Source organism: Periplaneta americana, chromosome 13, assembly GCF_040183065.1.
Source record: "Periplaneta americana isolate PAMFEO1 chromosome 13, P.americana_PAMFEO1_priV1, whole genome shotgun sequence".
Classification (NCBI taxonomy): Eukaryota; Metazoa; Arthropoda; class Insecta; order Blattodea; family Blattidae; genus Periplaneta; species Periplaneta americana.
The window spans coordinates 12,043,188-12,060,081 of NC_091129.1; the positions used below are offsets into that span (position 1 = coordinate 12,043,188).

At 39.2% G+C, this 16,894-nt stretch overlaps 1 protein-coding gene across 6 annotated transcripts in view; it reads left to right on the forward strand.

The window, feature by feature from the left end:
• Ald1 (fructose-bisphosphate aldolase) overlaps window positions 1-16,894 on the forward strand; it is a 227,935-nt gene that overhangs the window by 201,417 nt on the left and 9,624 nt on the right. For all 6 annotated transcript variants that reach the window (XM_069842918.1, XM_069842919.1, XM_069842921.1 and 3 more), the window contains 4 exons: window positions 745-940; window positions 4,598-4,788; window positions 13,245-13,473; window positions 16,299-16,420. In XM_069842918.1, coding sequence (XP_069699019.1) covers window positions 745-940; window positions 4,598-4,788; window positions 13,245-13,473; window positions 16,299-16,420 — 738 coding nt within the window. The remainder of the gene's footprint in view (window positions 1-744; window positions 941-4,597; window positions 4,789-13,244; window positions 13,474-16,298; window positions 16,421-16,894) is intronic.

Here is a 16,894-nt window from a genome sequence, read left to right on the forward strand (position 1 = left end):
TTCTATCCTGATATCACTAACACTTCAAAAACATTTCACTGTTCAAATACTTTGCACTGCCACTATAAACTATAAAGCTTCCCTGACAGGAACACGTTTCACTGACACAACACACTTCACTGACACAACATAATTCTTCACTGATACAACACTTCAATAACAAAATATCATTTACACCCTTTAAATAGTGTGTATAATATACTACCATCTATTAGTAAAGTCCTTAAGCCTATTTTTAAATACATTTTTGGTTGTTGGTAAAGCCTTTAGTAAGTCTGCAGGTAAAGCATTCCAGTCCCTGATAGTACGATTGAGAAAAGAAAACTTTCCAGTGTCCGTCCTCTGTCTTCTTTCCCTCAATTTATATGAGTGGTCGTTCCTTGAAGAGAATTTGGCGGCTGCAACCTATTTTTTATTTCTCTCTAGGCAGGCTCACCTCTGTATGTTTTGAACATTGCGCATAATCGAATTCGCGTTCTCCTGTCCGTGAGTGTGTCTTATCAGCGACTATGCATGTTCTCTAATGGCAGCTGCTTATTGCAGACTCTGGTCCGATGTATGAGCGTTGAAAGATAAAATGTATGCACTAAATAATTTAAAATACTTTACATTTAAATGTAGACTAAGTAAAATGTTTAATGCATCTATAATTTCTTTAACATTTGTGATGTACTGTAACATTCCTTATTGATGCTGTACTTCAAATTGGATGGGTGACTTACTTGAATTATTTCTTGACTTCAGCTCCTGTTTAGCTCAGACCAAGTGGTGGCAGAAAACATCTCAGGAGTGATTCTCTTTCATGAGACCTTATACCAGAAGGCCGATGATGGAACACCATTTCCTGAACTTCTGAAGCAGAAGGGGATCATTCCTGGCATCAAGGTTGACAAGGGTGTCGTTCCTCTCTTTGGATCTGAGGACGAGTGCACCACTCAGGGTAATCATTATCATCAGTTTTCTTGATTTAAACGTTCAGTATACCCAAGATCGATACCATTAGTAGAAGAGGAAAAGGAATTTATCTGCCTGTGCTGTGGCAGTGCAAGAACTGATAGGATAGAGTATATGATAGGTAGTTTGAGGATAAACAGACAAATTGAGATATTGTTCTTCTTTGTCAGCACAGACACAATTGAAGAAGTGTCAGGACAATGGGACAGAAGATTGTTTTAGTAGTGGGTTTATCTTGCAATCTTTCCATGAACATTTGTAATTGATAATGTATAGGGGAGAGTTGGGTAGTATCGGACATCGGTAATATCGGACAGTGCGTTTCTTTCATCTACCACCAGATGGTAGTACCTGAATAACATGGTTACGTTTCTGTATGCGACATCACAGAAACGTAACCATGTCATTCAGGTACTACCATCTGGTGGTAGATGAAAGAAACTCACTGTTCGATATTACCCGATGTACGATACTACCCAACTCTCCCCTACTACTGTGCAAAAGTCTTCCTAGAGTCTTGCATTGTATACCTACATAATGTCGGAGGGATCTAATCAGTGAGGGAAGTGAGACGGTATGTGATGGTATGGAATACTGCCACTGGTTTCTATGGCCAGAAAATGTACCGTTGGTGAAAAATGACACACCGTCACTGAAAAAATGTGATCGTGAAAATTTGTTTATACATTTCTTCACAGCAAAGAGTACTATCTGTTTGCTTCCTAATTCTAAACCACAGCTTTCTAGAACTGAATTCAACCTGTATTTATAGTCCCATCGCTCTAATTTCCGGCAGCCAATCGTGTTGCAGGTCGTGTGCGTCTTGTGATTCGCTGAGGAAGATGTTATTCATTTCTTAAGGCTCGATAAATACTTAATATAATCGCCCGCCATTTTGGCTCTTTCGTTGGCGTTCGCAGAAAGCACACGAAGACATTATTTGCTAATTACAGTGCGTTTGATTTATTAGGAGCTACGACATGATAATGTTTAACGGTGTGGCAAATAGATTCCTCTTATGGTAGCTCGGCAACGAAAGAACAAAAATGGCGAACGATACTACCTACCTAGACTTTATAGAGCCTTTACTTCCTAAGACGTAAGCAAAGAGGAGGAGTCACGCCGGGAATAACAGCGTCGCAACTATAGACACGTTTATTTGATAAGCCCAACCCCTGGAATGGTTACAACGGTAATATTTCAAGTATAGAAGGCTGTGGTCTGAAGCTTGTGGTGCCCATTGTTGCCAATTTAGTGACTGTGTCATTTTTTGTTGCACTTTTTATTAATAATTAAATTAAGTAAGGCACTTTGAAGCTTTAACATTATTTTAAATGCTAAATCTCAAAGGACATTGTAAAATAATCTATAGTCGCAGCGCTGTTATTTCTGGCGTGACTCCTCCTCTTTGCTTACGTTTTAGGAAGTGAAGGCTCTATAAAGTCTAGGTAAGTAGTATCGTTCGCCATTTTTGTTCTTTCGTTGCCGAGCTACCAGAAGAGGAATCTATTTGCCACACCGTTAAACATTATCATGTCGTAGCTCCTATGATAATAAATCAAACGCACTGTAATTCAGCAAATAATTGAGCGGCAAATAACGTCCTCGTGTGCTTTCTGCGAACGCCAACGAAAGAGCCAAAATGGCGGGCGATTATATTAAGTATTTATCCAGTCTTAGGAAATGCTTTACATCTTCATCAGCGAATCACAAGACGCACACGTTTAAATGTAGCCGACCTGCAACGTGATTGGCTGCCGGAAATTAGAGCGACGGGACTATAGTAAATAACTGAAGTAATTTGTAATTATTTTATTAAGAAATGTAATGTGTTGCGTAAGCTTCAAAGATTCGTGTTATTGATTGCAGGATTATTGTATACATCATTTGTAAGGGAGGGGGTATGCCTTTTTTAAATCGAGGTATGCCAGAGGAAAACCTTGGGGTAGCACATCGCCTCTGGTTTTTTCCCCACTTCCCTCACTGGATCTAATGCATATATTTATCCATCCATCCATCCATCCATCCATCCGTCCACACTTGTGGAGTAATGGTCAGCGCGTCTGGCCACGAAACCAGGTGGCCCGGGTTCGAATCCCGGTCGGGGCAAGTTACCTGGTTGAGGTTTTTTCCGGGGTTTTCCCTCAACCCAATACTAGTAAATGCTGGGTAACTTTCGGTGCTGGACCCCGGACTCATTTCACCGGCATTATCACCTTCATTTCATTCAGACGCTAAATAACCTAGATGTTGATACAGCGTCGTAAATAACCCAATAAAATAAAAATAAATCCATCCATCCATCCATTTGTGAACTTTCAACAAGCCTATGATTCAGTCAAGAGAATTTGGATAAGTAAAATTTTACGAGAATTTAAAATTCCTGAAAAGCTAATTTGGTTGGTGGAAGCAATAATGACTGAAACTATCTCAACTGTAAATATTGAAGAGGAATTTGGAGAATACTTCAATGTTAGTCAAGTCTTTCTATTTATTTTCTTTCATTCTCTTTCTTTCTATTGTCCTTGCTTCAATTTCTATGCCACTTCTTTATACATTGGCAAGGGTCCGTTCTAAGCACCATTTTAAGGAAAGACCTCAATTTTGTAATTAATTAGATGATATACAGAAAGACTTGCATTGATTACATAGTTTATTTATGTTGTTGTTTTCTAATGCCAGACGTTTGACAATAAAGTCATTTGACCTCTTGCACTCCAATATTTTTCAAAGATATTATCATGGTCAGCCACTGAAGCACAGATTTTGAGGTGTTCCGAATCCATTTCTTGGTTTGAGTTGCACAATGGGCAGTTAGGGGACTGATATATTCCAATTCTATGCAGGTGTTTGGTCAAACAGTCATGGCCTGTTGCCAATCTAAATGCAGCTACAGACGATTTTCGTGGTAAATCGGGAATTAACTGTGGATTATGATGCAGAGTTTTCCATTTTTCCCTTGAGATTGTGTTATCAAATTTTGTTTGTTGAAGTCTAAGTATGTAGATTTAATAAATCTTTTCACAGAGTAATACGTAGATTTAGTAACAGGTCTGTAAGTAGCAGTGCTGCCCTTCTTTGCTAAAGCGTCCGCATTCTCGTTTCCCATGATTCCACAATGGTATGGTATCCATTGGAATACAATTCTTTTATTGAGTGATATTAATTGAGAGAGCATTTTAGTTATTTCTGCTGTTTGAGATGAAGGTGTGTGTTTAGAGACTATTGATAGAATAGCTGCTTTGGAGTCTGACAATATAACTGCATTCCTAAATTTATTGATGTGGCATAGAAGATTCCTTAGACTTTCACTTATTGCAATGATTTCTCCAAGAGATCTATAAAGGGAGAAGAGACAGCACCTGCACCGGCACCTTGTTCTCTGGAGATCAAGGATCCGTCGGTGTATGAATGAGGCCAGTTTTATGGAGGGTACCTAATATTGTCTCTAAAGACAACTGTTTCAGTATTTCAGTGTTTACTTCTGATTTCAGTATTTCTTCTGTTAAATTTAGATTATATTCTGTATTATTAAAATGCTACATCATGTGATACAATGGCATCAGATGAAACAATAACTAAATGATCTGCTTGAGCAGCCACACTCCAGCAGAATATTGTATGAGTGTCATATGTGTTGCAGGACTCGATGACCTGGCTCAGCGTTGCGCACAGTACAAGAAGGATGGCTGTCACTTTGCCAAGTGGCGCTGTGTAATCAAGATCAAGCAGAACACTCCGTCGTACCAGGCCATTCTGGAGAACGCCAATGTTTTGGCTCGCTATGCTTCCATCTGCCAGGCAAATCGCATTGTTCCTATTGTAGAGCCTGAGGTAATAATACATATCACTCTGTAATGGAAAATGGATCAAAATTGCCCAATTGCATATTGAATTTTGATAGTAACTGGAGGATACTTTCATAAGTAATACTTGTCTAAAACTTGGTTTGAGGGATTAATTAAAAAAAAACTGCAAAAAAATCGATTTCGAGATTTTCACAGAAAACTCATTTTTCAGGATTCATGGTACAGGAAAAATGTGTTTTTCCTGTACCATGAATCCTGAAAAATGAGTTTGTGTAAAGCGATCTTTCTTGTAAGCTGTTAACATATTTTGTCATATTGAGTATTTACAAGGAAATTAATTGAGGAATGGTGTAGACGTCATATAAATATTTTTACTAACATATATATTTCTTACGCCATAAATCACTATTAGGAGAGAAGACCAGAAATACCGAAAGACAATCTGATGGCATTGAAAAAATATATGAAGGGTTCACAGGAAAAAGGGGCTCATATCAACATTTTCTGAATTTTAGGAAAAAGCTTTTTAATCAGTGTTAAAACCTATTCTTTGCCTATATGGGAAAATTTCAGATGTGATTTATTTCTCACAAGGAGCTCCTTCTTTCTAGTTTGTCTTGCTCAAATGAAAGACCTCATGATAATGTCCATATGGTACCAATATCGTAACATCTGGAAAAAAATACAGTGAACCCCTTTTCCCATGTGCCCTTTATATTTGATGGAATTGGAGGCCAAACATTCAGGATTGTTGTCTTGTTTCTTGTTACAGCTACCTGTTACTAGTTAAGTGTCATATTTACTCGAATATAAGACTGTTACATCAAGAGCCACCCATAGGAATTGTGGATATTTGTCAGGGCCCTTCCCACTCGCCAATATTTTAATGAATGACCAGCCTCATGGTCTAGTGGTCAGAGCTTCTGGCTATAGTTAATGAGGTCCCAGGTTCGATTCCCGGTTAGAGCACAGGAATTTTTCCTTAAAGGGGGATTATTCCTGTGTTCGTCCATGGTCTGTAATTTAGATTAAGTTTAGATTTAAGACCTCTCCTGGCACCACATAATCATAATCATCCTATCACATCATCGGGGTAATGTAACTCCGCCTTCCAGGTGCCCCAACCTCAGAAGTGGGTTACAACTAAGCCACGGCCAGGAAAGAAGACCAGAAATGTCGAAAAGATAACCTGGTGGCATTGGATAAAAAAAAAAAAACATTTATTATGCAAATCTAGTCTTTCAGGTAAGGCTTCCTGTAAAGCAGATTTGAATAATTTCAAGGGAACAATTTTTCCCTTGAAATTATTTAAATCTGCTTTATAGGGAGCCTTACCTGAAAGACTAGATTTGCATAATATATACGTCACTGTGTACGTTAACAGAAAACCACAATTCCAAGTCACACAGATTGTGTGCACTCGATGTGGGTCTCTGGCGTTTCGTCAGCCCACGCGAGTTGTGTGGATATAAAGGGAAAAGTTGAGACGGTGTCGGGTGGAGTTCCCGGGTAGCTCAGTGGTAGAGCGCTGGTACGTTCAACCAGAGGTCCCGGGATCGATACCCGGCCCTGGAACAATTTTTCCCTTGGAATTATTCAATATACATTTCTATACACGAAACAAAAACCATGGATTTTATTGGTAAAAATTCTATAAGAACTAAAATAGTTATCAATAACTTTGGAGTAGAGCAAGGAAATGCTTTTACTTATGTTGGCTGTAATCTCTCCTATATTCATTCTCGAGATATAGATAATAAATTAGCCAAATTTCAACAGCCGCTAAGAACAATTAGAAATACACTGTTTAAGAAGGTCCGGCAAGACGCAATTTTGAAATTCTACAAAACAATGGCCATTCCAACTTTGCTATATGGATCAGAAACTTGGACTCTAACAACTAGTCAACTGAAAAGAATAGAAGCAGCTGAGATGAGATTACTAAGACCGCTAGCAGGCTACACTCTCTATGACCATAAATATAATGAAGACATCCGACAAGAACTAAATATCGTGGCCATTACAGAGACAATCCACAAGTATCGGAGCAACTGGCATGAGCATGTTCTACAGATGCCGAATGATAAACTACCCAGGAGATTATTAAATTACAGACCCCTTGGATACAGAGATCGTGGACGTCCGAAGAAGCGATGGAGAGACCAGCTTTTCACCTGAGACAGAACAGGCCAAATGGCCTAAACCCTGATAACTATTGATGATGATGACTAACATGACAAGCAATATTAAAGATAATGGAGAAGTTTAATAAAACAGGTTCTGTGACTGGCCGAAAAAGAAAACGAAGACATCATGGATTGTCAGAAAATATACGTCTAAAAGCTTGCTTTTTTTTCTGTCGCACAACTTTCTGCACTTGATGTACAGTAGTGGCAAAAAAAACCGGATCGACGGAATAATCAAAGTCCCCGAAATGAGCCACTGCTCATGCCACGCCCGCATTCACAAGATAGCGAGTGATCTATTGAAATTGTTGTAGTTTCGACTGCTGACGTAGCCCATTTCGAAAGGCATTAGAAAATAAGGTGGTAAAATTCATGTTCTGGGAATATACGGTAATTAAGTAGTAAAATATCGCTGCAATCGAAAAGTATTGGGAATAAATTTTAATAAGGAATAAAAAGACGTTTCCTTCCCAGGCACGATTCGAACCACAAAATCTTAGTTACCAGTCTATCGTGCTCTGGAGTGAACAAGGCTCTGAAGTCGGCTACAAGGGTCAGTCCGGTTTTTTTTTTTTTTTTTTTTGCCACTACTGCATATCTTTAAGATGAATATACAATGACGCAGTCAATATCTCACCAGGGGCGGCCCGTCCTTATATGCTACAGTGCTACAGAACAATGATAATTTTTGCTCAAATAATGTATTTGCAATACCACCATAGTATCTGATCTGCCATTTGACAATTTCCCGTGGTTATGTTCATGACGCGTTATAGAGTGTTTAGTCTTCGCTCTTCGCTCTTCGCTCTTTGGTGCCTCAGGGGGTTCGTTGTGCTACTCAAAACTTACATGAGAATGCAGACAGTTAATGCGCATGTGCGAAGCTGAAATCACTGCTCAGATTGGCTATTTTTACGCAGGGAAGTGCTGTAGTCAGCTTCAGCACAACACAGCTTCGAGATTGCAAAAGTAAAGCGTAAGGAAAGAATGCTTGTTTGTGGAGGAACTCGGAACTATGTACAATGTATTTGGTAATTCAAATGTTCGACTGCTGCTGCCATCTACCAGTTCTTTGACGTTCCTCCTGAATCAGTCAGCAAGCGACGGAAAATTGAGTCCCAGAAAATTGATGCCAAGGAGATATGTAACCGTATAATTCAGGAAACTACTCATCATTTCCAATCTTTAAGCTACCTAGACGCAACAAAATTGTTAAACAGCAAATTTTTTGACAATTTTTTGCATAATTTTCCTGACAACAGCTATACTGTACTGAACAAAAGAATGTTAAAGACACAACTTGGAGTTCTATACGGAAGATCCGACTTCCGAAATATAGATGGCTGTTCAATTGTTACAAAACATAGTCTCCAACAATTCACGGGATCCATTCTGTGAAGTAACGAAGTTGTTAAATATTTTGGTTACAACACCAATGACCACTGCTGAGCCAGAAATATGTTTTTCTTGCTTGAAACGCATAAAAACGTTTTTAAGAAACACTATGTCCCAGGATCGTCTCACTGCTCTTGCAAACTGTCAATAGAAAAGAGTATGATGTCCAGGATGGAGGGGTTTAACGTTTAACACCAGGGTAATTGACAAGTTCTGTAGTAGGAAGGAACTCCATATTTCGTCACTAGGCGAGTCCCAAATTAAGATAAATGCATATACGTGTATACAGTAGGCCGATATAGAGATTGTAGCACACTCATTATTTTGACCACCAGCCGCTACTGTATCTCACTATTGCACAATATTGCTCTCAGATAAAATCTCACTCACACTTGACTGCAGGCGGGTAGTGCCATGATTTCATGGAGGGAATGCCAGTGATTGCATGGTTGCCAATCAGTTCAGCATTGTTTCGGGACTTTCAAAACTGCCTGGCCTGTAGATACAAAAGTATAAATGAGGACCGTTTTTGCAAAACTTGCTAACTGCAAAATTGAGATTTTGATGGATTCGTTAACATAAGGCAGGCTTCTACATGATGTTCAAAGCATCTTAGTAAAATTGGGTTATTTCTCTTCATTGTAGCGTGTCAAAGTGTGATCGTTTTTTCAAAACTTGCTTTCTGCTATAAGTGAGACATACAGCAAAACTTGCTTACTATAGTGTTTTGTCTCTCCTGTAAAATTTAGTTTTTTCAGTTAGCAAGTTTTGCAAAAACGGTCCTCAGCTATTGGAAGAAAATCCCGAAGATTTTCAATTTAAATTCATTATTATTCTTGATTTATTTATTTCCTCCATTAATTGATTAATTAATTACTTGATTTACCTGTACCTACACGTTTATTTTGATAATTTATTTTCAATTTAATTTCTGTTGATGTCGAAACCAGTATATTTATTAAACCTGAATGTGTCCTCTTCCCTTGTATCATATTATTATTATTACAGTAGAACCTCTATTATCCGTGGTAATGAAGGGGATGGACTGAATGGTTAATCGAAAATATCGGATAATCCGTACCATGAAAGATTTTTCCTCCATGGTCTTGTATTTAACTCGCTATGTAGTGAATCAGAAGTTCACTAATTGAAGTCTGGTTGTCAACAACGTGTTTTTAAAGGACAAGGAAGCCCTTCGTAATGACTGTCCCAGGAAATGTAGGAATAAAGGAGGTCTCATGTTGTAGATTTGCATACTTTTTTACTCTTTATCCTTGTTTTTTGTATTATATCGCGCAGTTGTAACTCCAATCTCATATTCTGATGCGAGATGAGCCACAGTTTCTCTTTTACAAACCATTCAATTATTTCCATTTTATTTTTCGATACTTAGCACAACACGTTTTCTGTTAACACCCGTGGAAGACATTTTATATACAAGTTATGTTATAGACCGGCAATTCGAACAGTAGATAATGCTGTGTAACAATAAAGGCTTGTAATAACACTCTCCAGAAAAAAAAACATATGTAGAGCCTACCAACAGTCTAGTATATACAATCACGAAGCTTGAGTTGTGAGGGTACTAGGAACAATAGACTGTGTCGGTACTATTTCGTATTGTCTGTAATGAGTCGATAGTAGTGATCCTAGTGGTTAGTAACTATCTCTGGATGTATATTCCCTACGTATTCAGCTTCGTGACTGTATATACTAACCTGTGCTACTAATATGATGTACAAAACAGTACTTTATTTAAGTTATTTATTTCTGAAGAAGAAGAAAAAGAGCGAGAAATAGACAGTCGGATAATCCGCCAGTCGGTTAATAGGGTGATGGATAATCGGGGTTCTACTGTATTATTATTATTATTGTTATTATTATTGTTGTTTCTTTAGATATACAATATATCTTGCACCTGAAGGATCTTGAATATACAGTTTTTGAGTCCGAGTACATATCAATACATAATTATAACATAACATTTGCTTAGAATATAAACATGCTAACTAACAAAAAGGGAAATTTTACAAGGGAAGCAAAAGACTGAGTTTAAATTAACTCTGAAACTTTAGGACCAAATGCAAAGTACAGTATTTGTACCTGTACTTTGAATTTGGCCCTAAAATTTCAGAGTTAATTTAAACTCGGTTTTTTGTTTCCCTTGTAAAAGTTCCTTTTTGGTAGTTAGCAGATTTACACTCTAAACCAATGGTGGGCATTCCTGCGGCATTGCCGCAGTGATGTCAGACCTCAGCGAAGCATCAAACTTGCCTCCTACCTTCCCCTTCCCCCACTCCATGAAAATACTGCGCGTGTGCGTGGCGGATTATACTGGACTGCTGTACTTCGGAGCTTCATTAGTGATACAATGTCTTTCGCAGAATCATATGGATCGAGAGGATATCACACTTACAAGAAAGGCGGTTCTTTCATTTCTCATGTTTAGGATCAGTTACAAATATTCAGGACGCGAACTTAAATATGTACATTCTTAAAATAGATCACCTGTTATACGAGTTCAAAGAACACAGATTCAGTGATTTTCAAAGGATGGAGAAAGATTTCAATATTTTTGCCTCTCCTTTTCATTTTTAAATTGAAAATGTTATCCCAGAATTGCAGTTAGAGGTACTGGATTTGCAGAATGAAAGCAGAATGTGGAGGTCTACTGGAGGCTAAATTTTTTTAAAAGATGTCCAGTACTACATATCCACTGCTTAGACAGTTTGCTTCAAAAATAATGAGTACCGTCATTTCCCATAACTACGATCCTGGAACATAACTATTGTCCACGATACAACTATTCAAATTTTGTACTCCATAACGTAGTACATCGTTTATCTATATTCTTGCTGTACTGTAGTTTGAATTCAAGTCACTGCAGCTATCTACGAACGGTCTATGTTACTTCTACAATGATCTTTGAATGGTTGTGTTCCAGGACCATAGTTATGGGAAATGACTGTATTTATTCATCCACCTACCGGTGCGAACAGCTGTTTTCTAAAATGAAATTTATAAAGTCCAGCCACAGATCCTGCTTAAGCGATGCTCATCTCCTTGCGCAACTGAAAATAGCATGCACAGATATAAATCCCAATTTCGAAGAAATTGCTTTGAAAAATGATTAATTAAATATCACGTGAATGGACTATTCTAATTACATATGGTAGACAGGAGTGTAGTGGCGCAACTGTCTGTAAATCCGTCACTGCACTGTAGAGTGCAACCCCTCCCACAGTATATATACACTGGTCAAAAAAAGTTAAGCATATTTCCAGTTTACCCAATAATACCTGATATTTATGTTTCTTTTTGTTTTATGTGGCACATATTATATTTACCAATTCAAACTCTTTCATTTGTTTTATTCTGCATCACTAGTTAACGTCCAAATCACGGCTAGTAAACAATTTGAGCAAAGTTCAATCAGTATCGTTTTGCTTCATAGTGCAGTACAATGGCTCGGAACACCCTTACAATGGCAGACCGCATCAAAATCATCACTTTGATGGAACAAAACATGAGACAAGTTGATGTTGCTAACATCCTTCATGTGAATCAGAGTATTGTCTCCAGACTGTGGAGAAAGTTCCAGGAAACCCAATCAATAGCAGATCGACCTCGCGAGGGCCGTCCACGCAAAACAACACCAGGTCAGGACCGGTATGTAAGGTTATCTGCACGTAGGAACCCTATAGCCTCAGCTACAACTCTGCGCCATGACTTGCGCGAAGCCACTGGTGTTGTTGTAAGTAGCCAAACTGTGCGCAATAGACTTCATGACATAGGGTTGTGTGCCCGAAGACCACTCAAGACTCCAGCACTCCGTCCACATCACAGGGGTGCTCGTGCAAGATGGGCTAGAGCACATGAGAATTGGACATGAGGCCAATGGACCAGAACTTTATTCTCAGACGAAGTGAGAATGGGCCTACACCCTGACAACAACTCTATTCGCGTATGGAGACGAACAGGAGAACGAAATCATCCCTCAATGACCGTGGAACGTCACCAACAGTTTGGTGGTTCAATCTTGTTTTGGGCAGGTGTCATGTTTGGCCGCCGCACACCACTGGTTTCAATAGAGGGAAACATGACTGCTGCCGTGTATGAGAACAACATCCTCCAACCCATAGTAAGTGGTTTTGCAGAGACTGTAGGAGAAGAGTTCACTCTACAGGACGATAATGCTCATAGTGTGCAGCGGTATCTGGTAGAACATGGGATCCGAAGAATGGATTGGCCAGCATGCTCACCGGATATGAACTGCATAGGGCATGCATGGAGCTTTCTCAGGAGAGCCATTTCCAATCGTCCACATCACCCATTAACGATTCAAGAACTCAGGAATGCTGCCTTGGAAGAATGGGACAATTTGCCTCAGGAGAGCTTAGATGCGTTGGTACTGAGTATGCCCCGTCGCATACAAGAGTGCCTCAGGGTTCGTGGAGGACCAACACGTTATTAAACAGGGTACTGAAAGCGCCATTTCCTTTTCTTTGATGATGTACGAATTTCAGCTTTCCTTATCTTTTCCGTTGTTTCCAAACAATGCAACTTTTTCATTTCATATTGAGCCCATTGTTAACAAATAGTGTATTTCTACTTTTAAATTTATTCTGTGGAACCAAGAAACCCAATTATAATTTATCTATTTTATTTTAATTAATAAAAACCGTTATATGCCTAATTATGCTTAACTTTTTTTGACCAGTGTAGTTGCCATTTAAATCCTGTCTTGTGGGTTGCGTTCATTTTGCCCACCACTGCTCTAAACCAATGATAAATGTTTTAGACTGCAGCTGAATATTTATAAATTTGATTGTTGATTTTAAGACTGCTTTGTAATAAAGTCACCTTATGAAAGGATTGCTTTATTCTTGTGTTTTGATAGGTGTTGCCTGATGGAGAACACAATCTGGAACGTGCACAGAAAGTGACGGAGACAGTCCTTGCTGCAGTATACAAAGCACTCAACGACCACCATGTGTACCTTGAGGGCACACTGTTGAAGCCCAACATGGTGACAGCCGGCCAATCTTGTCCCACTAAGTACACTGCAGCCGACATTGCTGCTGCAACTGTGACAGCCCTTAACAGGACCGTACCAGCTGCTGTTGTAGGTGTGTTACATTATTGTACTTAAACTTGAAAAGAATTTTGATGAAATCAGGTTTGTTGCAAAAATTTTCCGGATTGTCATTTGCATACAGTGTATTCTCTTTCCTTACTGGCTGATCTATACAGGGTGTTTCGAAAAGATTGTAAAATCCTTCGTGAAGTTGGACAGGACACGGAGTCATTTGAGAAGGGAATTATTATCTGCTGAAGCCTCCTTTCAGAGCTACGGCAGAGTGCTGATACAGGTAGAAAGTTGCTTGAATTTAGAGGCCTGTTGGTGTCTGGTAACCAGGGGCGGCTGCACAATAAGAACTGCAGAGCTGCAGAACCGCCATTTACATGGACCTGTAAAATGTAAAACGTGCTTTTATGTAATCTAGTTCATTGTTTCATTTATATTTCCAATTCATTTTCCTTCGATTCGAGATTTTACTGTCTGTAGGAGCCTTGAACTGCTCGAGAATTTTAGCTGTAGTGTACTTTTCGGATCTGTGATCGGCAGTTCCTGGAGCTCAACGTAGGGTAGTCGGCAGCAGAAAACTGGTTTTCTTCAACCCCCCATAAGACTGCATTAGAGCTGCAACCGAAGCAGCTCTCTCCGAATATACAAAAGAACCGCCAACACCCTCATCTCTTTATGACCTGCGTTTGAACACACAGGCTTCTGGATACTGTATATCATTACAGTTCCAGTGTGTTATAGTACTGTGGGTGGTGTGATGTGATTAGTCAGTGCGTCTAAGGAAATATTTTATATTAAAAATGAATGAAGTGAAAACCTAATCGACCAACCCTTTTCTAAATTAAAAGAGAAATTGCACAGAGAACTCCCAGCTCAATGTGTTATAATTCCGTCTGCCAGTATGAGTGTAGGCTAGAAAAGTTGGTGTAACGAAATTCGGTAGGAGTTAAAACCGACTGAATGATAGAAAGTTCCTGGGTTGTTCATTCCAGTATCAACATGTGGAGCATATCACCATTACGTATAGTTGTGCTGCGTGGGAGAGGTGTAGCGCACGGATGATTGGAGTACAATTTCGGGTGCAGAGTCAACTTTGAGAAGGAGCTGTAATTACATGCGTTATCCGATTTAGATGCAATAAACAGCATGCGTTTGCTAGATACACTATTTTTTTCATGCAGAACTGCCAACCTTTGTAACCGCGGGCCACTACTGCTGGTAACTATGTCCATGGTGCAGGAAACTACAAACAAATACTGTAGGCGAAAGTTAGGTACATTTGGGTTGTTGTTGTTGCTGTTGTTGTTGTTGGCAATAGCGGTCCCTATGTGTCAACAGTAGAAGTAACACATTTGCAGTGTCTCTTACCCTGAGTTGTAGTTTGTGTTGACAGTGTACATTGAATGCATTCTCACTGCTCGTTTCTCCTTCAGGCCAAAAAGCAGTGGAGCGATGACAAGAGAAGAGTGTGACAGAATGAATTGTTTACTTTTAGTTTATTACGAACTGAGACAGTTTAAATGTGTTTCAAGTAGGAAATATCCATTGTTGTTGTTGTTGTCGTCGTTTCAATGCCTTGCATCTAGCAATGAAGCCATTAGCATTCGTGCTCTCCAATACTTCTGGGCTACAGTGTCTTCTGCAGATATTGCATTGCAGGGCAGGACCATAACTGTTTTTACCGGGCACCAGATTTATATTTTGGCAGTTACATCACCCGTAAAAAACCCCCAATATGAATGGAGGACCGCATCTGTCTTTGGTCATCGCGTCCCTCGGACCTAGCCGGGAGGATTACATAAGTAAATCCATCGACCTTCCCCCATCCGCCATCTGGGGAGACGTCCTTCTACATACCAGTAACTTACTTACTTACAAATGGGTTTTAAGGAACCCGCAGGTTCATTGCCGCCCTCACATAAGCCCGCCATCGGTCCCTATCCTGTGCAAGATTAATCCAGTCTCTATAATCATATCCCACCTCCCTCAAATTCATTTTAATATTATGCTCCCATCTACGTCTCGACGTCGCCAAAGGTATTTTTCCCTCCGGCCACCCAACTAACACTCTATATGCATTTCTGGATTCGCCCATACGTGCTACATGCTCTACCCATCTCAAACGTCTGGATTTAATGTTCCTAATTATGTCAAGTGAAGAATACAATGCTTGCAGTTCTGCATTGTGAAATAAAACATAGAGGGAATAATTTTTTTTTTCCCCACTGAAGTATGTATTTCTCTGATAGGTGACTTTGATAACAGCGTATAAAAACCATGGGTATCAAAGTCGCCTCACTAAGGATATGACTTTGATCACTATGATTTTGTTTACTACGAAATTATCAGTTCAAATAAAAGACTCTTATAATAATTGAGTAGCTATAATCTGTGCAATATTATGATGATTTTTTCAATATTAAAAAAAATGTAATGTTAAAAAAGTTGTGGCAACTTATACTTTGAAAATTATCAAAGTAGCCCCAGTCTACGGTATATAAAATTACAAAGTTATTAAGTCAGGAAAGTGATGGCAGAAATCACAATATGCCACTAGCACAGCTCAGGAACTAGCAGCGTTCAGATATGGGTCCAGATCCAACTTACATGCTCCCTCTTCTCCGTCCTGGAATATCTACCCAAGATGAATGACAATATTTTTCATAGCGAATTCTCTGGCTATTCATCTTGCTATCTCTGTCTGTCGCTATTTCCACAAAGGCTAGATAACCTCTAAGTTGATACGGCGTCTTTAAATAATCAGTTTTAAAACATAATATGTTGGCACAATACGCAAAGGAACATTAAATTGAGACTCGTGTTCTTTTGTTCGGATAATGTGCATTTGTATTATTTTGTTAACAGGCATCACTTTCCTCTCTGGTGGACAGTCTGAGGAGGAAGCCTCAATAAACCTTGATGCAATCAACAAGTACAACGGCAAGAAACCCTGGCCCCTCACCTTCAGCTATGGACGTGCCTTGCAGGTGCGTCGAACTTCTCACTTCTTAGTATAGGAATCATCTGTGGTGTACGCAACACTTAAGGCTCGTCTCCACTATTAAACATTTAACAACATTTTCTACATTGGACAGACAGGCAGATCGTTCCAAACTCGATACAAAGAACACATTAAAGCAATAACCAGAGGACACAATACATCTACATATGCCGAACACATAACTAATGCTAACCACACATACAATAACATAAATACAGACATGGAAATCCTACACATACAACCCAAAAACCAAAAACTCAACACACTAGAACAATATGAAATATACAGACACACTAAAACACACCCTGATCAAATTCTCAAAACACAGATCAATTTCGGAACACACACACTATTTGACACAACTCTTCATCACACGAACGCACCCACACAACAGGCAGCGAAGTTGAGATAGCGCCGAGATCTAGTAGGCTCTGAGGATGGTGTGAAGAAGCACCGAAAC